This window comes from Delphinus delphis, chromosome X (genome assembly GCF_949987515.2).
Source record: "Delphinus delphis chromosome X, mDelDel1.2, whole genome shotgun sequence".
Classification (NCBI taxonomy): Eukaryota; Metazoa; Chordata; class Mammalia; order Artiodactyla; family Delphinidae; genus Delphinus; species Delphinus delphis.
The window spans coordinates 33,596,370-33,614,318 of NC_082704.1; the positions used below are offsets into that span (position 1 = coordinate 33,596,370).

At 42.4% G+C, this 17,949-nt stretch overlaps 1 protein-coding gene across 4 annotated transcripts in view; it reads left to right on the forward strand.

The window, feature by feature from the left end:
* The first annotated feature begins 273 nt into the window (after nucleotides 1-273).
* The window catches only part of CHRDL1 (chordin like 1), a 114,883-nt gene continuing 97,207 nt past the window's right edge, over nucleotides 274-17,949 (forward strand). For 3 of the 4 annotated variants that reach the window (XM_060002821.1, XM_060002820.1, XM_060002822.1), the window contains exons 1-2: nucleotides 299-404; nucleotides 3,554-3,702. In XM_060002821.1, the coding sequence (XP_059858804.1) occupies nucleotides 3,606-3,702 (97 nt within the window). In that variant the 5' untranslated portion in view covers nucleotides 299-404; nucleotides 3,554-3,605. Of the gene's footprint in view, nucleotides 405-3,553; nucleotides 3,703-17,949 lie in introns of all 4 variants that reach the window. The other variant, XM_060002819.1, reaches the window with a different exon arrangement.

Below are 17,949 nucleotides of genomic sequence, written 5' to 3' on the forward strand. Positions count from 1 at the left end.
CTTTCTCCCGATTTCTTAACTTTCGGGTCGGGGGAGCGGGGAGAGAGCGGCGGTGCCGGGGCGGAGAAAGGGTGCGGGCTTGCAGCGGCTGCTTGCTCGCGGAATTCCCGCCCGCGCCGAGCGGCCGGCCTCTCGGGCCAAGTGGGGAGCGGGCGGCGGGCGGGCAGGTGGCCCCGGGCCGCCGCGCCCGCGCCTTGTCTCTGCCCCCGGGAGCCGAGCGAGCCGCTGTTCCCTCGTGGTGTGAGGGCGGTGATGTTTTTCCTCCCACCCACTTTTGAGTCCCCCCTCCCCCCTCGCGCGCACTCCAGCTCTCGCCACAACCTGCGAGTCCTCGTCCTCGGAGGAGCGCCCCGGGGAGCTCGGAGCGCTTGCACGCGTGGAAGACGGAGGAGGCCGGTGGCCAGGTAAGTGAGCGGTGTCCGGCGCCCGTTTCCCCTCCCTTCCTTTCCAGCCTTTGCACAGGTGGGCCGTCTTCCCCCAGGGCGCCCAGAACTTCCCCGACCTGCCACCCTAACCCGCTCTCCGCCACAGCTGCCCGCGGCCCGGCTGGAGGTGGAGCCCAGGGCGCCAGACCAAGGCAGGTCGGAGGCCCCCCGGATTCGAACTCACCACTCGCCACTCTCGCTCGGCCTGCGTGGTTCCAGGCTCTGGAGCTGCGGGGAGGCCACTTGGGTAGCTACCTAACGGGTTTCTACGGTCCCCTTAGCGATCGCATGTGTCCCGAGCCTTTTGCTGGCTTGCTGAGGTGCCCTGGACCCGTAGGTAGTTCATACGTGCTCAAGTTAACCAAACAGGGCGGACTGGTCGAGAGGCTCCTCTATGCTCCCTCTGGACATCTGCCTCATTTTCCGGCCCGGACCACTGGCGTCTGGGTTGGAGACGCTAGGCTCGGGGAGCAACGCAGTGTTGCCAGAACGTAGGGCCTGGAAAGCCTGGCTTCTGGTGCCTGCCGGCCCTGCCACTAACTTTCTGAGAATGGGCAATTGAGTTCTCTGGGCTCCAGGATGCCCATTTTGAAGGTGGGGTTGTTGTGGGGAATAAAATGAAATGATAGATAGCAAAGGTGTTTTGCAAGCCAAATGACGGGGCATTGTTCTTCAGTCATAGCAGCGATGAAGGCATCTCGACTCAGACCAGAGACACCCTGGCCTGAAGCTGCCATTTTTCAGTGACAACCTACCACCAGTGAACCGAGCTTTTCTTGTTGGGTGGTAGACCGGGGAGAGGATTTTAGCTGATGGACACGGGCCTGAGAATCCAGTGTCTTCTTATTGTTTGTTGGAGAGAGGATTGCTACCCTGGAGGCTGCCCCACAGATGATAGTGAATGTGAGATTGCAAGGGCATTGAAGCCTCTCGGCAGGATTAAAGAAACACTGTGGGTCCTGAAGAGCTGGCCCATGTGCTCATCCCTTAGCCTTCCTTTGGGAACGTCTCTGATTCTGTTCTACCCAGGAGACCTCTTCTGTGAACCGACAGACCCCTGACACTTGATGGTCCAGATTGCCTTGCAGTCCCAGCCTTGGTCCCTTTGCTTGACGCAAATGAACTTTGTGAGGCACCTTAATGGATACATTTCTTTAGGTTCTGACCTGTTTCTTGTTCTCTTGTAAAGCGCACTCACCCTCTCCCACTCTGCAGTGTTAGTCCCAGAATTTTGTTTTCTTTGTTGTTTTCTTGTTGGGGCCTGGATGCCCCCAAAATATGTCAATGGCTACATTTCTAAGTAACCTGTAAAAGGGCCAGTGCCAGTTCAACGGCACAACGGCCTGTGTGAAGCAGACAGAGAGTTAATACCGAAATAACTCCAGTTAACTGGGTCAAAGTGTAATTTGAAAAATTAAGGACATTTTGGCTCTTTGCAAGTGTAAGAGTCGGCATGCTTGCTCAGCAATGCTTGCCGGTGTTTATTGCTGCAGCCCTAACAAATGTCTTGAACGGCCCCCCTCCCCCAAAAGAAAAAGTTAAAGCGATAAAGAGAAATTGAACGGAGACCTGGGGAGGGAACTCTTCCAGGTTTATAGCTCTGCACAGAATACAAAGGCAGGACTTCAGGATCTTGTAAATCAAAAGTGATTATTTATAAAGAGATTCGTTTTCTGATGTTCTACATCCCAGCCGGGGAGGCCACACAGATGACAGGAACGCCAAAAGAGATTAATTGCTCTCTAGTCACCAACTTTTCTCTTTGCTCATACCATTAGTTGAGACCCAAGAAAAGCAAAAAAATTCTAAGAGCCGTTTTCTTGCCAGCTTGAATTATGAGGCAATGCTACTGTTCACCGAATCACCCAACCATTGTACAAGAAAAACAACCCGGTTGGTTCTTGCATGGGGAGACCCGAAAACCGTGGTTTCAGAAATCCCCCCCGAGACCCATACGTGATTGTGATAAATTGGATTTCAGCGGTTAAAAAAAAAATCTTTCTCATTTGGAGGCTTGGGGGATAAGCTTATTAAAGTAGGCTCAGGAAGAAACCTCACTGGGATGAGTAGCTGTGTTAAAGCTTTCGTGGAAATGAGTTGCTTCAATGGAACCCGGTAACTCTCAGAGGACGGAGGTAGACATTCCAGTGATTGAAGCTGGACCAAAAGCTCACAGAGGGGACCAAGACATGAGAACCCAGGTCTTTGGAAGGCTAGGAACATGTCCCAGGAGAATTTATCCTTGTTTAAGGAGCAGGGAGGACGTAGAGAGGCAGACCAGTTCTGCAAAGCCTGGCTGAGAGCATAACATTCTCTATGGACAGTTTTTCTTTGGTTACTTACATACTCGTAATTTGAAACAATGGATTTTAAATTACCTGGCCAACTTCATAGCGTTTAAAGTAAGAGCTGTGGCATCCACATCACGGCCCAAAGACAATTCAGCTCTCCAGAATGATCATCTTGCATTCCATCCAGCTCTCTATACTCAATATTTAGGTTGGACCCTCTGAAAAGATCGTTGAGCTCAGTTCCCATCCAATGTTAACCCCAGATTGAAATGTGGTGTTTCTCGAATTATTTAAATATTTTCAAGTCACCCATTGGAAGAGTTTTTCCTTATAGATCTCATAGGAGACACAGGAGAAACATTGATCAGTCGTGCCTCATCCCTGAAGGATTAATAATAACGGTAGTCTTGAAGCTAAGATCAGTTAACTTTCATTTCAGAAATTGTTTGGGTCACTGCCTATTATTTTTGTTTGCCAAAATGGCCATTTTGCAAACCCCAGTTTCCCTTTTCTCCCAAAGAAAATCTCTTGAGAAATCAACTTTAATTCCCTTAGAAATGAGGATTTCAAAATTTATTTTTACTTTCCTATGACTTGCCTGCAAGGATTTAGCCTCAGCGTTGGATAGGAATGTATGTTCATCCGCTTGAATTTCTCCCCGCAGTCTTTGCAAGACAGGAGAGGCAAGTTCTCTTTTCTTAGCAGAAAAACAATGCTTGCACTTATGTAAATTCTCCAGCACTTTTCCCCCAGCAAGTTAGGAGCCTAAGCATCAGGGATCTCCATCAGTTCCAGAGGATCTGTTCTAAGTCTTCTTTTCTGCTTTCTTCCCAACAGCTTGAGTACCCAGGGCCCCGAAAGTTTCAAGTTGCCTTTTGCAGTGGCCAGAATGAGAAAAAAGTGGAAGATGGGAGGCATGAGATACATCTTCTCCTTGTTGCTGTTCTTTCTTTTCCTAGAAGGAAGCAAAGCAGAGCAAGTAAAACGTAAGTGTCTTGAGTTTAAAAAACAAGATACTTTCTTGTAATTTCTTTGAAAGTGTGATTATAATCTGAAGAGATTGGGATTTAGCCCAAATGTGAACATGCCATTATTCTAAGAGAAGAAAGTGAATGTTACTGGTTTATGCGTGAGTTGGTAGAAGAATGAGAGCTTTGACTCGGGCTAACTAAATTTGGGGCTGTTTTTCTGATTATCATATAGTTTTCATCTCATAGGACACATGACACATTAGCCTATTTTCCTTTTCCTGTTCTAAACTGTACAAATCTCATTCCATTTTACGTAATTCTTGAAATATCTGACAGATGAGCTGGATTTTTTCCCAAATTTCAGACTCTTCAGCAAAGGTTTTCAGTTTATGAAAAAGAATAACACCGAAAAGAAAAAGAAAAAAAAAAGAAAAATGTAAAGCAGGCTCTGCCTCTTCCCTTCTGCTGAAAAACGAAGAAGGAAAAAACCTTCACATGAACTGGGTTGAGATGAAAAATCCTTTGAGGAAATTGAGATTCCAGGGACCGTGAGCAAATTGGATGCCATTTATTGAAAGGAACGTCCCCGCAAAGCCAGGGAATATTTCTAGAAAGTCAGCGATCCGTGTGATGGGCTGACACATTGGAGAAAGCAGAGTGGCAGGAAAGGGGAGTAATTAACCCTCTTCACAGCCACATTTGGGAGATTTATGAGTAACCGTTGACACCGCTGCTCTTGTTAGGAACTTTCTGCTTGCCTTTGCCCACTGTGAGCCTCACCTTCTTTGGGCCACTTGCAGCCACCTCTGAGGTGGACCCTGGCCCTAAATTTGAAGGAAAAGCCATCGCTCTAGTTCCCCTTTTTGGCTGCATCAAAAGAAGCACAAAGTGGAACTGGTCCAAGAGGGGCATTCTCTGCTCCACTGAGCTTATTCATGAGAAGGAACTGTGCAAATATGCTTGGTAGGAGCTGAAACAGCATCTGAAGCCCATCACTTAAACATTTATCTCCTTTATCAGCATAAGTTAAATATATCAGGCATGAGGCTTGCTGACAGGGAGAACAATGCCAAACCTGTTCCATTGTTACCTGTGTTTCTGCCCCGCTACGATTTTCATAGTAAAGTGAGTCTCCTTCCTGGGAGCGATAGTGCTTTTGATTAGGCTTTTAAACATGAGCAATCCGTGGTGATATCTAGTATGATCGAGGCACAGCAGGAAGTTTAGCAGGACACGGTATCATTAAGGAAGCTTGGATCAGCCTCTTCTCCTGCAGTCCTCAACGGACCTCCTTCTCCTTCTACTTGAATGTGTAATCGACCTCAGAACCCTCCTCTTCCAGAAGTCCTCCTTGATTTAAGTGGATATGATAGAAAAGTTGTCCATCCATTCTCAGCTAAACTCGCAAGCAGCTGGGCTTAAAAATCCTTCCTCCCTTAGGAAGAAACTTCCCTTATGGACTTACTGGCAGCATGGGGAAGCTTGCAACTGTTTGTTAGAAGACCATCTCTTCTGGGAAGCCTTCCACATTCGTGAAGAATTGAGGAATATTGTCCATGCAACTTAGAGCTTAACTGACAAACCAAAGAAAAATATGATTGAAAAACGATTGACAGACCCCCCAAACTATCACTCTCTGACATTTCCTACTGCTTATGAATCTGTCCCAAGCCCCTTTGATATTCAGTTGGTGTCAAAATGATTATGTAACAGATGGCCTAGGGGACCAGTTCCGGTCTAGTGTTTCAGGCTTATAGTCAGATAATGAGGCTAAGGTCATGGTCATTCCCTGAATGAGCCACTCAGCATCATTCTTTGTGGCCACACCCAAGCTAACTGTCTCGAAGACATGTGCAAATTTACCTCCACTAAAAGGAAACTCTCAAAGCATATGCCCTAGGTATGTTGCCTCGATACACACACACACACACACACACACACACACACACACACAGACGCACACACACACACTACATGCGCAGAGATTTATATTACAGCTCTAAGAGAAGTTAGAAGCAGTGGGGAATGGTTACTTAAATTATCCATGTAATGTACTATTATGCTACCATTCAAACACTGCTTATTGAAAATGCTTATATTAACTTATTTTAAAATTTCTTAAATTATAAAATTAATAATATTCATTGTACAAAATGATATGAAAGTATCTGAACTTCATAAAGAACCTGTATCTCTCAACACCCATCCCACTCCCCAGGGATGACCGTTACTAATAGTTTGCTGTGTGTTCTTCCAAACTCTTTTCTCTCTGTGTTATAAAAACATATATACACGTCTGTAGGGTTTTTTCTTTTACAAAAATTGGATATTATATATATATTTTTCTGTAACCTGCTTTTATTCAGCAGTGTGTCCAGGACATCTTTCCATGTTAGAACATTGCAGTGTAACAGTACCATATTCTTTCTAATGTCTACGTAGTTCCCAATTATATGAGTGTGCCGTGGTTTGTTTAACCAGTCCCTGTTTGTAGATATTTAGGTTGTATCCAGTTTTTGCTGTTACTGTAAGTAAGGCATTAATGGATGTCTTAAGGCACTTAGGCAAGTATTGGTGAGTAACTGTTAGGTCAAAGTGTATGTTCAGTTTTAATCTTGGTAAGAACTGTCAAATTTCCTTCAAAAAATGTATCAATTTATGCTTCCACCATCTTTGTATGCATGTCCATTTCTAATTCCTTCACTGAAAGTATTATTAATCTTTGTATTTTAGGGCCAGTTTAATAGGGGAAATAATATCTCAGTTTTGTTGTGATACTTTCCTATTACTGGAGTATCTTTTCAATTATTTTTAAGTCAATTGTATTTCTTCACTGAATTGGCTTTCATTTGGGTGCGTGTCTTACTGATTTGCAAAAGCTTATTTATTAACGTAACATCAAATGTTTTTATTAACTTTTGTATTTCACATATTATTTTCCCAGTCTGCCATTTGATTTAAACTTTGTATAAGTTGTATTTTCCCATACAGAAGTTTTAAATTTTCTTGTAGTCAGATCTGTCATTCAATTCCTTTATGGCTGCCCTGTGCGGCATGCGGGATCTTAGTTCCCTGACCAGGGATTGAACCCGTGCCCCCTGCGGTGGAAGCGAGGAGTCCTAACCACTGGAGCATGAGGGAATTCCCTCCTACTCCATATTCTTGTATTTTCTTCTACTGCTTCCATAATTTGGGGTTTTACCCATAATTCTCTGTTCTATCTGAAATTTATATTCATGCATGGTGTGCCATAGGGAACTAACTTTTTTTAAAAATGTTGAGCCTTCTTTTAATTAATTTATTTTTTTATTTTTGGCTGTGTTGGGTCTTCGTTTCTGTGCGAGGGCTTTCTCTAGTTGTGGCAAGCGGGGGCCACTCTTCATCGCGGTGCGTGGGCCTCTCGCTGTTGCGGCCTCTGTCGTTGCGGAGCACAGGCTCCAGATGCGCAGGCTCAGTAGTTGTGGCTCATGGGCCTAGTTGCTCCACGGCATGTGGGATCTTCCCAGACCAGGGCTCGAACCCGTGTCCCCTGCATTAGCAGGCAGATTCTCAACCACTGCGCCACCAGGGAAGCCCCGGGAACTAACTTTTTATCTCTGGGTGGTAGGTGCACGACTGTTACTTTTGTTCATTTTTGTACTTCTCTTTATTACAAAGTTTCCACAATTGGCAAATACTACTTTTACAACAGGTAAAAGTCCTTTAAAGTAAAAGGACATCTTGTTTCCCATATTTCTACTGTCGAGTTCTAGAGAAGGGTATAGGTATGGGGGTGGAAGGAGTAAAAAGAGGGTTTTTTTTTTTAATTAAAAAAAAAACTAGAAAAACTTCAGGAAACATGTAAGTGTAAAGTTAATAAAGCTTCCCTTCTCTCTTTGTTCCCTGATACCATTTTACCCAAGGAAGCCAAGGTTTTTGATTTTCCACAGGCTGGTTCGAGTGTAAGTTTCTAGGTCAAGGCAGATGCTCTGTAGCCTGTTCGCTCTCCTGTTTTAGGCATCAGGGTGGAATGAGAGGGGATGCTGTTATGGTCAAAGATGCTCACTCAATTGGTGTAGAATCTGAGGAGGTCTGCAGAAAATGCTTTAATTGCAGAAAGCTGTTTGCACAAGGAAAAGTCGAAGTGGGTGCTACCACTTACTAGTAGCTAATTAGCCAGAATTCCCTTGCTCTCACAGGAGGGAAGACAGGTTCAGGAACCCAGGAAATACTGAACGTGCATCACAGTGGATGAATGAGCCATTTATGGCTTATATAAAAGTTTGTTACTGTCCAGAAGCAGCAAGGTTTGAGGTCTTTAGCCGGGATAAGGTCTTTGTGTAACTCCATTATGCTCTGTTGTTAAAGTTGTAGTCAAAAGAGGCCAGGAAGCTCTTTTGATGTTCAAAGAAGCATAACATTCAGTGCTTAATATTCATGCAAATATAGGACAAACAGGCTGAAGGGTTTGCCTCTTTTGGCAATTCTGACTTAGGTAATGAACTATTGATCAAAGTGAGGTGGAAGAGTTGAGTTGTTAAGAATATTCAATTATGTATTTCAAATGGACCAGCCTGTGCCAAGGCTGGCAGTCATCCTGGGGAGAGAAATTGTTCGTGTATTTCATGGCGTCCATTCCTGCTTTATAAGGTGAGTTAACTGGGTCTTCCAAGGGACTAGATTCTCATTCATTTTTCTCCTCAGGAGAAAAGCTTCCAACGTTTGTATTTGCTTGAAAATGGGCCTCTGAACTTCCCAGGAAGGGTGAGTCCCCAGAAGAGTGAAGGGAAGGAAGAGGATACTTAGAAAATTTGAAACATGGGGATCATGGCCTTATGGAGCCTACCCAGCCTCTTTATTGTGAAAGCCAACCAGAAAGGCTTGAGTTTTCCACCTCTAGATTCTCACTTGGACGTTCGAGGTGATGTTTTGACAAGAGAAAGAAGCTAGCAGAAGAGTAGACCCGTTGACATCTTAGGGGTTTAAATAGATGGAAGTAGAATAAATGAAGCACACCTTAAAATTAGATAGTTTAATGCTTTTCAAAGTATGTTCATAATTATTTTTTATACTGGGGGGAACCAGTGGGGTTGGGTATGGAAGCTCTGGAGTCCACGTAGATACAAACCCCAGCTCCATGACTTTCTTACTTACCTTGGGAACGTTGCTTAATCTTTCCAGCTTTAGCGGTCTTATCAGTACAGTTGGGGAAATAATAGCGTAGTGACCATCAACATGGTCATTTGAAGAACTGATGAGCCTGTTCACATGGAGTGCTTTGTGACAGTGGCTGGCACACAGTCTTTAATAAGTGGTAGCGATTCAAGTAACTCTCTTGCAAGCCAAATGATATTCTCCCCTTAATCTTCAGATGAGAAACTTGAAACCCAGTGAGGTCAGGTGACTTTGTACAAGGCCAGACAGTAAGTCCAAGGCAGTGCCAGAGTGAAAACCCAGGTCTCCAAATTCAGTGTTCTGTTCACTACACCAGTTCTCTGAGGAAGCCAGTGCATTCTCTTGAAGAGAAGCCCAGTCCTTTGCACATGGCAGCCACTTAACACATGAGATGATCCGAGTAAGTGAGTAAAGAACTTTGTAACCAGAATTCCTAAGAGAGGCAGTATACTATTTGGGAGTTAAAAGACAGAGACTAGGACTAAAGTTATTCTGGAACCTAAATAAGCTAAGCCAAAGGAAATTTGTGAGGAAGGTTAAAAATATGTGCCTTTATGTCCACGCTTCTTAGATTTCCCTGACTTCTCAGTAGGATTGGAATGTCCTCATAGTCTAATGGCGAGTGGACTGTGCTTTAAGTCAGGGGACCTGGTTTCTGGTCAGTTCTGTTGCTTGCTGTGTGGTATGGGTTGAGTCATTCATGCTCTCTCTGGACTAAAGATTCTCTACTCTCTAACTGAGAGGAATTCTTGCTTTCTGGACAGCAAACTAAAGGATGCCAGAATAGGGGTTGGGGTGGTGGACAAGGGAAACCAAGGCTCTGGTTTTAGATACTTGGAGCATACCCGGACTTTTATCATTGACACAAGATTGTTGCAAAGAGTATTTTATTCATTTAAGATTTATAGCCTGCCTACTTCTAAAAAAATTAGATACAGGTTATACATGAAACAATGGTTGCAAGATGACTTTCTAAAAGATGAAAAAAATGGAGGCAATCTGAGGAAAGTAGAAAGGGTAGATGTTCTTAACACCTGCTTTGGTACATTATTCACATTCTAAATTGGCTTATGATTCCTGAAAAGATAAAAAGAGAAAGTTTCCATTGGTGGGCAAGAGACAATTATAGTTTCATCTATAGAGATTTATTTCCCACCTCCCACTTACTCAAACAGTATTAATGATGGGATGTTTGCATGAAGCACATTCTGGGTGGTACAAAGACACCAACTGTAACCTTAATTTCATAGAAGAGAGAAGAATTGTGTTCGGCATTTCTTTATTAACCCTCTGTAAAGGAAGAGGGCAAGTATTAAATTTTAACTCAGTAAAAGTCTTTCTGTAAGTGCTAAGAAAAAGTGGCCCAGATATTTTAACTTTGGATGATATAAGTTAATTGAAGGCTAGAACATATAAATGTTATACAAATGGTTGTTTAATATGTCTACTAGATTGGATTGTCAATTATCAGATGCCCTAAGCAAAGTTTATATTAACGTTATTTTTTCTATTTAAAAACAGATGCTCAGGGCTTCCCTGGTGGCGCAGTGGTTGGGAGTCCGCCTGCCGATGCAGGGGACACGGGTTTGTGCCCCAATCCAGGAGGATCCCACATGCCGCGGAGTGGCTGGGCCCGTGAGCCATGGCCACTGGGCCTGCGTGTCCGGAGCCTGTGCTCCGCGACGGGAGAGGCCACAACAGTGAGAGGCCCGCGTACCGCAAAAAAACCAAACCAGAACAAAACAAAACAAAAAACAGATGCTCATTTTTAAAACAAAATACACCTGAGGCAGCTCTTTATTTATTTTTTGGCTGTTGGGTCTTTGTTGCTGCACGTGGGCTTTCTCTGGTTGTGGCGAGCAGGGGCTACTCTTCCTTGCGGGGCGCGGGCTTCTCATTGCAGTGGCTTCTCTTGTTGCAGAGCGTGGGCTCTAGGCGCGCGGGCTTCAGTAGCTGTGGTGCCTGGCCTTCAGTAGCTTTGGCTCGTGGGCTCTAGAGCGCAGGCTCAGTAGTTGTGGTGCACGGGCTTAGCTGCTTCGTGGCATGTGCGATCTTCCCGGACCAGGGCTCAAACCCGTGTTCCCTGCATTGGCAGGCGGATTCTTAACCATTGCGCCACCAGGGAAGGCCCATATGCTCATTTTTTAACATTCAGAAGTACATAAAAGTATTAGGAAAACCAAAGTCATTGGTAATCTCAACATTTACGTTAATCATGGTTAATTGGCATATAGGCTTCTAGTGTTTTTTTCTACGCTCAGCTGTACATACATATTGTTTTATAAAAATGAAGCACTATCTTGTAGTGAATTTGGTTTACTATGCCAATTAACGACTGATTCTCTCAAATGCACCTGTAGTGGAGATATAACTCATGTTGTCTAAAGCGAAAGCTGAATATTTTAGATGCCAGTTGCAGACCATGCAAAGTCGATCCTGTTGTGAAAAGTTCAAGAGCACAACTTGAATTCTTGACCAAGCGGAAAGTAAACCCCTTTTAGCAGAGACTTGTGCAGCTGAGGTGCTGATAGAAAAAACAATTTGTTTTCTTCGAAGAAGAGCTTTGATTTTTGCCCAAAGTCCTATGCCAGATGACAAGTAAGAGAGGATTTTGGCCAGAAAAATTATTCAGATCAGGTTTCACCAGCTGAACAGCCTTTCTGTAAAAGGATCTCCTATGGCCTCATAGTAAAGACTAATGAGAATACCATCAAGTCCCAGTTATCCATGTTAATGGGAGATAGAAGGGCACAATGAATTGAAATTTCATGGAAAATCTCCATTTCTCAACTTAGCCAATAATGTCGCCTTGGTTCAACTGTCAAACCTCTTTGAAATATGGACCCTTTTCTTCTCGTTGAGTCTGCCCACCTGCTAATAGAAAAGCTAGTAGAAAAGGCAGGTAGTGGGAAGGCCGTGGTGTGCATAGGCCACTCAATATATATATTAAGTTGAATTGATTTTGGACGAATGATCCAACAAATAGGAATAAGGTAATTAACCCCCAGATAAAGAGGAATAAGCTGTATACTCAAAGTGAAGAACTTGGCTTTTTCCTGGCTTTCCTTTTTCATTGGCTTCCACAGCCTGGAAATGAAGTCTTAAAGCCCTGAGGAAATCTGACTGAGACTTCAATTCTAGAAACCCAATTTCTAGAGAGATAGGACCCTTTTTTTCTGTAGTAACTGCTACATCCTGCCCTTCCTCCATTCTGCTTCAAGTTTGATGAATGGCAGAAGGAAAGTACTTGGGCTTTTAATTTTTCCTTCACTATTATAGTAGTCTTTTTTTAAAAAAAATAAATTCTTAAGGAATTTGTTTACTTGATTTGTCCTCTCATATAATGAACAGCAAAGATCCATCTCTCCCTTTCTACTGACTGTATGTGTTATAATAAAATAAATATTATTGTTATACTTACATGATGATGTGTCTATGGTAATAGCTCTTATCGAAGACAGCTCGTGGGAATATTTTCTTGCCTTTAGACTGGTGATGAAGTTATTGACCTTTTGACCTAGTCCTGGGTGCCAGACAGTAATGGTTGGGCAAAACGTTGATGGCACATCTCTGTTGTTTGCTTTTTGTCGTCATTGTTTCTGTTAACAGGGCCCCCTAAAGCAGCAGCGATTGCCACTTTTAATTAGGGCCAGCTGAACCATTTGAAAAATAGCTATGATGATGCAGGTTGAAGGTCCATCTCAAATGTTAGTTGGAATTCCTTTGGGATCAAGTTCTACTCAACAGATACCATGAGTTAGTGGTAAGTCATGAATTCTCCAGCTGGTATCTCTCAGGTACTGGCAAGTGATAAGCTTACTTTTCTTGCCTGTATCTCCTAAAAGTTGGCGAGGCATCACTGTTTCAGTCACATCAGTTCACTTGTGCTTCTTGTCCAAGATGATACACTGGAACTTTAGGTGTGGTCAATGATGCTGTGTAACTCATGAAATTCACTCCTGGGTGACGGCAAAAAGTTTTTAAAAGTTCAGACTTAGAAACATGTGCTGAAATGGACTTTATCGTAGTTTCTGAAAATTGATCCGCTCAATCTTGGACAGCCACGGTAAAAAAATGTCTTAAAGATTATAGTGTTTACTTTTGTTATGTAATAGAAAAAAAACAGTGTCAGTAATTACAGAAGCATTGTTCAATAGCACCAGTGATGTTACTGTTTAGCTCCTTGTCTCTGCCTTCAGTTCCTGAATTTGCTCCTTCCAGGAATAAGTGGATTTCTGTCTGGGGCATAATTGGCAAAATCCCATGTTTCTGAGGTAATAGGACCAAGGTACTTGATGAAGACCATTATATTTGCATTTATGGTCGGGTTTCTCTCTGAAGTTAGTGTTTGAGTAAGATATTTTCATCCTCAAGATGCATAGTTTGTGAGACACTAGTATCGTAATATGAGATAAATGCCATGTGAGTATTATGAGGAAAGTGCTGATAGGTATAAAGAGAATGAAAAAGAACCTTTAGCTGGAGTACTCTTGGCTTCCCAACTAGATTTCATAGCCTTTGAGAGCATGGGCACTATTTCATACTTTATGATTTATCATTGAGAGGGATACCAAAAAAAATGCAAAATGCAGTCTGCCAGCTGTACCATCTCATATAATCTATTTGAGCATGACTTGACTTCACTACAGACAGCACCTTATTCTTTAAAAGGTGAGCAAAGCTGCGTCTCAGAGGTAGGGTGGAAGGGTATCTTGAGAAAAAGTTAGGCAAGAATGCCCATTATTTTTCAAGTTCTAAAAGTGGGTGACATGCACCTTACAACAATGTAGCAGGACAGGCAAAATGCTATAGTGGTTCCAGCCCTTGGCTCTGAGGCCAGACTACTTAGGTTTGAATTCCAGCTCCATATATTGACTAGTCATGTCAACTTAGGCATGTTACCAAACCTCCCTGTGCCTCAGATTCCGCATCTGTAAAATGGAGCTAATAATGTGATCTACCTTGTAGGGTTGTGGTGAGAATTTAGTGAATTTATGGATGTAAAACCCCTAGAACAGAGCCTGGCTCATAGGAAGTGTTCAACAAATTTTGTTGTTGTTTTCGTTATTATCATCATTCTCATCGGGCTCTATGTTTTTCAGGACCTGGTTCCTTGGCTCCTTTTTACATTTATCATCTACTTCCTTAGCCTTTGAGCCAAATTTGGAGCAGGAAAATTTAAATCACTCAGTTTCACACATTGTCTACCAATACTATTTAGAGGCTGAATTTGGGACAAACAGAATCTATTGGCTGAAGCAAGTTATTTGAATTATCTGTGGGTTTTTTTTTTTTTTTTGCGGCACGCAGGCCTCTCACTGTTGTGGCCTCTCCTGTTGCGGAGCACAGGCTCCGGACGCGCAGGCTCAGCGGCCATGGCTCACGGGCCCAGCCGCCCCGCGGCAGGTGGGATCTTCCCGGACCGGGGCACGAACCCGTGTCCCCTGCATCGGCAGGCGGACTCTCAACCACTGTGCCACCAGGGAAGCCCTATCTGTGGTTTTCATGAATAGTGGTGAGCTCAGGTATACTGAAAGGATCCATTTAATAGTGTCCATGAAATAACCTGTCTTAAAGATATTTCAGAGAAATGATAGCAACTTGCTCAAAAGGTATATATAAAGAATACCGTCCTTGTGGCATCGCTGTATACTGTTCCTTTGGAAACAGACTTTCCTGCAAGCTAGAATCTTTAACAATTTGGATGTGAGTATTAAAAATATGTAAATGCACTTGAAACCCATATTTTGACAGCATGTCTTATTTTAGTGCTTGCTGAATCTTTCAAGGGTCCTTATCTTTTATTATCCCATTTCTTTTTCATCAAGAAAGGAATAAATCACACAGCCATGTAGATCACATTGCTGATAATGGAAGCTCATCCAACTTCATATTTTTAGTAGGTAGATCTGATGTCAACTTCTGAGTGAGCTAATTATTTCTGACAGAATAATCCAGAATCAAATACATAGTACACAAGCTTCCATCTTACTTTGCGATGCGGATTTAAATCGACAAAGTAATTTCTAGCTTACCTCCATCCAAGATAAGTGGCTGAAGAACCGTACAAGTAAGGCAATTTATACTAGCGTAATAATGCCACTTAAGTAGGCTCCTTCATGGATTTGCTTCTAAGCATATATTCAGATTCTTTCTGAAATGTCTAGATAAGTTGTATATATGAAATACAAATAACTTAGGTGTTTGTCATTTACATTATAAATTTATTGTAGAGAAACAGTCATTCTCCTCTCAGCAACATGTGGAAGTTTGCAAAAGGTGCCTCATTTCGATGTTTGTTTTGGGAAATTCTTGATTGTCTCTCCTCAGTTAAAGACGCAGGGATTGTTAAAAATCTTTCCTGCTCCATTCTAGAACACCATGGAGCAGAAGTCTAATTTGTGTGTGTACCAAGAAAATTGTATTCCTAAGATTTGGCTGAAAAATATACAAGTTATGTCTGCAAAGTAATTTTGATTTTTCTGAGTTCTTTTAATTAATAAATGGTTTTGAGCACTTGCATTTAGTCCAGGAATATAGCTTAATATGACAATATTAATAATAATAATGGTAATATCATAAAAGGGGAAATAAAAATACTTACTAGAAATGAATATGTATTCAACCTTCCTGATAAAGAAAAAAAGAAATATTGTTTCCACTTCCCTCACCAAATTTGAAAAGTTTTAAGCAATTAAAATATCCTGTGTTGGACATTTTCACACACTGCAATTGGAAAGTAAATTAGTGTAGCATCTCTGGAGGGCAGCTTGACAATGTAGAGCAGGAGTTTAAAAGCATTGAAAACCTTTGACCCAATAAATCTACTTCTAAGGATTTATATTAAGAAAATAACCAGTATTGCATACACTGGTTTATATCCAAGAACATATATATTTTTAATTTATTTATATTTTGGCCACACCACATGGCATGTGGGATCTTAGTTCCCTGGCCAGGGATCGAACCCGGGCCCCATGCAGTGGAAGTGCAGAGCCTGAACCACTGGACTGCCAGGGAAGTCCTTATATACGAGGATATTTTTCATGGAATTTTTTTAAAAAGAAAGAGAAGGAAGCAATTTGATACCCCCAAATAGGGGATGGGTTAAGAAATTATGGTTCAACTGTGTTAGTGGAGAATCATGTTACTAGGCATGTGGTATGGGGGAAATATTTAATGGCACAAAAATGTCCACAATGTGTTAATTTTAGAATGTAGTTTACAAAATGTACTGGGTTGGCCAAATAGTTCGTTCGGGTTTTCCCATAACGGGAAAACTTTAATGGGAAAACGGAACAAACTTTTTGGCCAACCCAGTATATTGTATACGCTGTTAATTTTATAATAAAAGACTTTATACACCTTTATGCACAGAAAAGAGACTAGAGACTAGAAAGAACTTCCAGTTTTTGGTCTGACACGTAAAGAGCTTCGAAGTTGTCACTCCCATAAGCAAAAAGCTTAAGGAAGTGAAAATCAACAACTCCTCTTAAATGAATCAGAAAATTGAGGTCACAGGGCAAACTGCCTTGTGTTTTTTACTCTGAAAACTGGAAAGACAGGCTAATACAGTTACCACTGCTGGATCCTGGTAGGAGCACTTAGCAGGTAATTGACTAATTGCTGGCAAAGGAGCATGTTCTAGCTTGGTAGAGAAAAACTCTTTCTTCATGAGTTTTATCTCCAGAATCCCCACCAGGTTCTCAGGTTTGGTGAAAAATTCCTAACTGTTTCAGGGAGAGGAGGGAAAAGGTAACCATTTTGAAATAAGCCCAGAGCTCTTTGTTCTCCATAACTAAGGCCTGGCCTCAAGGGAAGTGATTTTACTAGAGCCTAACTGATTTTTTTTCTTTAATAAATTTATTTATTTATTTATTTATTTTTTGGACTGCATTGGGTCTTTGTTGCTGCACGGGGGCTTTCTCTAGTTGCGGCAAGTGGGGGCTACTCTTCGTTCCGGTGCATGGGCTTCTCCTTGCAGTGGCTTCTCTTGTTGCAGAGCACGGGCTCTAGGCACACGGGCTTCAGTAGTTGTGGCACGTGGACTCCGTAGTTGTGCCATGTGGACTCAGTAGTTGTGTCTTGTGGGCTCTAGAGCACAGGCTCAGTAGCTGTGGTGCACAGGCTTAGTTGCTCCCTGGCATGTGGGGTCTTCCCAGCCCAGGGCTCGAAGCCGTGTCCCCTGCATTGGCAGGCGGATTCTTAATCACTGCACCACCAGCGAAGTCCCTGATTTGGGTTTTATCAGAGCCTAACCAACCTGGAAGAAGGAATATATACCCAACTCCACTAACCGTCCTGTCTCACCTACATTGATGGGGAGGAGCAAAGTTAATTAGCACTTTTGAAGGTCACAGCTCAGGGACATGGATCACTAAAAGACTGAGAGCTAATTATACGATTATAGAACACTTCTCCTTCCCCCACAATTTACTACCACATCAATTGGAGTCCTGTATAATAACAGGAGATTGAAAGGACTGCAAGCCTTAGACACTATTTAAGAAGGAGAACTAGGGAAACCCAAAAACAGTGGGGGAGGGGATAAACAAAGACATTAGGCAAATTTTAGCCTCTGACACCATGGCTACATAAAAACAGTAAAATTAGCTTAACTCCTAGCTAGATTAACATAGAATCTCACACTAATGCTCTACTTACCTCAGTTACTTTTCCCCAGTACATCGTGTCTGACTTTCAACAAAAAGTTACGAGGCATGCTAAAAGACAAAAAAAATCAATCTGAAGAGAAAAATCAAGCGTCAGAACCAGGCTCAGATATGGCAGACATTTTGAAATTATCAGACTTGGAATTTAAAATAAATAAGATTAAGGTACTAAGAACTCTAATGAAAGAGGTAGGCAAAATGTAAGAGCACATGGGTGATGTAAAGAGAGAGATGAAAACTCTAAGAAACAATCAAAAAGAAATGTGAGAAATCAAAAACAGTGTAACAGAAATGAAGAATTCTTTTGATGAGCTCATCAGTACACTGGGCATGATTGAAGAAAGAATCAGTGAGCTAAAGATATGCCAAGAGAAACTTCCCAAGCTGAAAAAAATAATTTAAAAAATTCAACAGAATATTCAAGAACTGTGGGAAA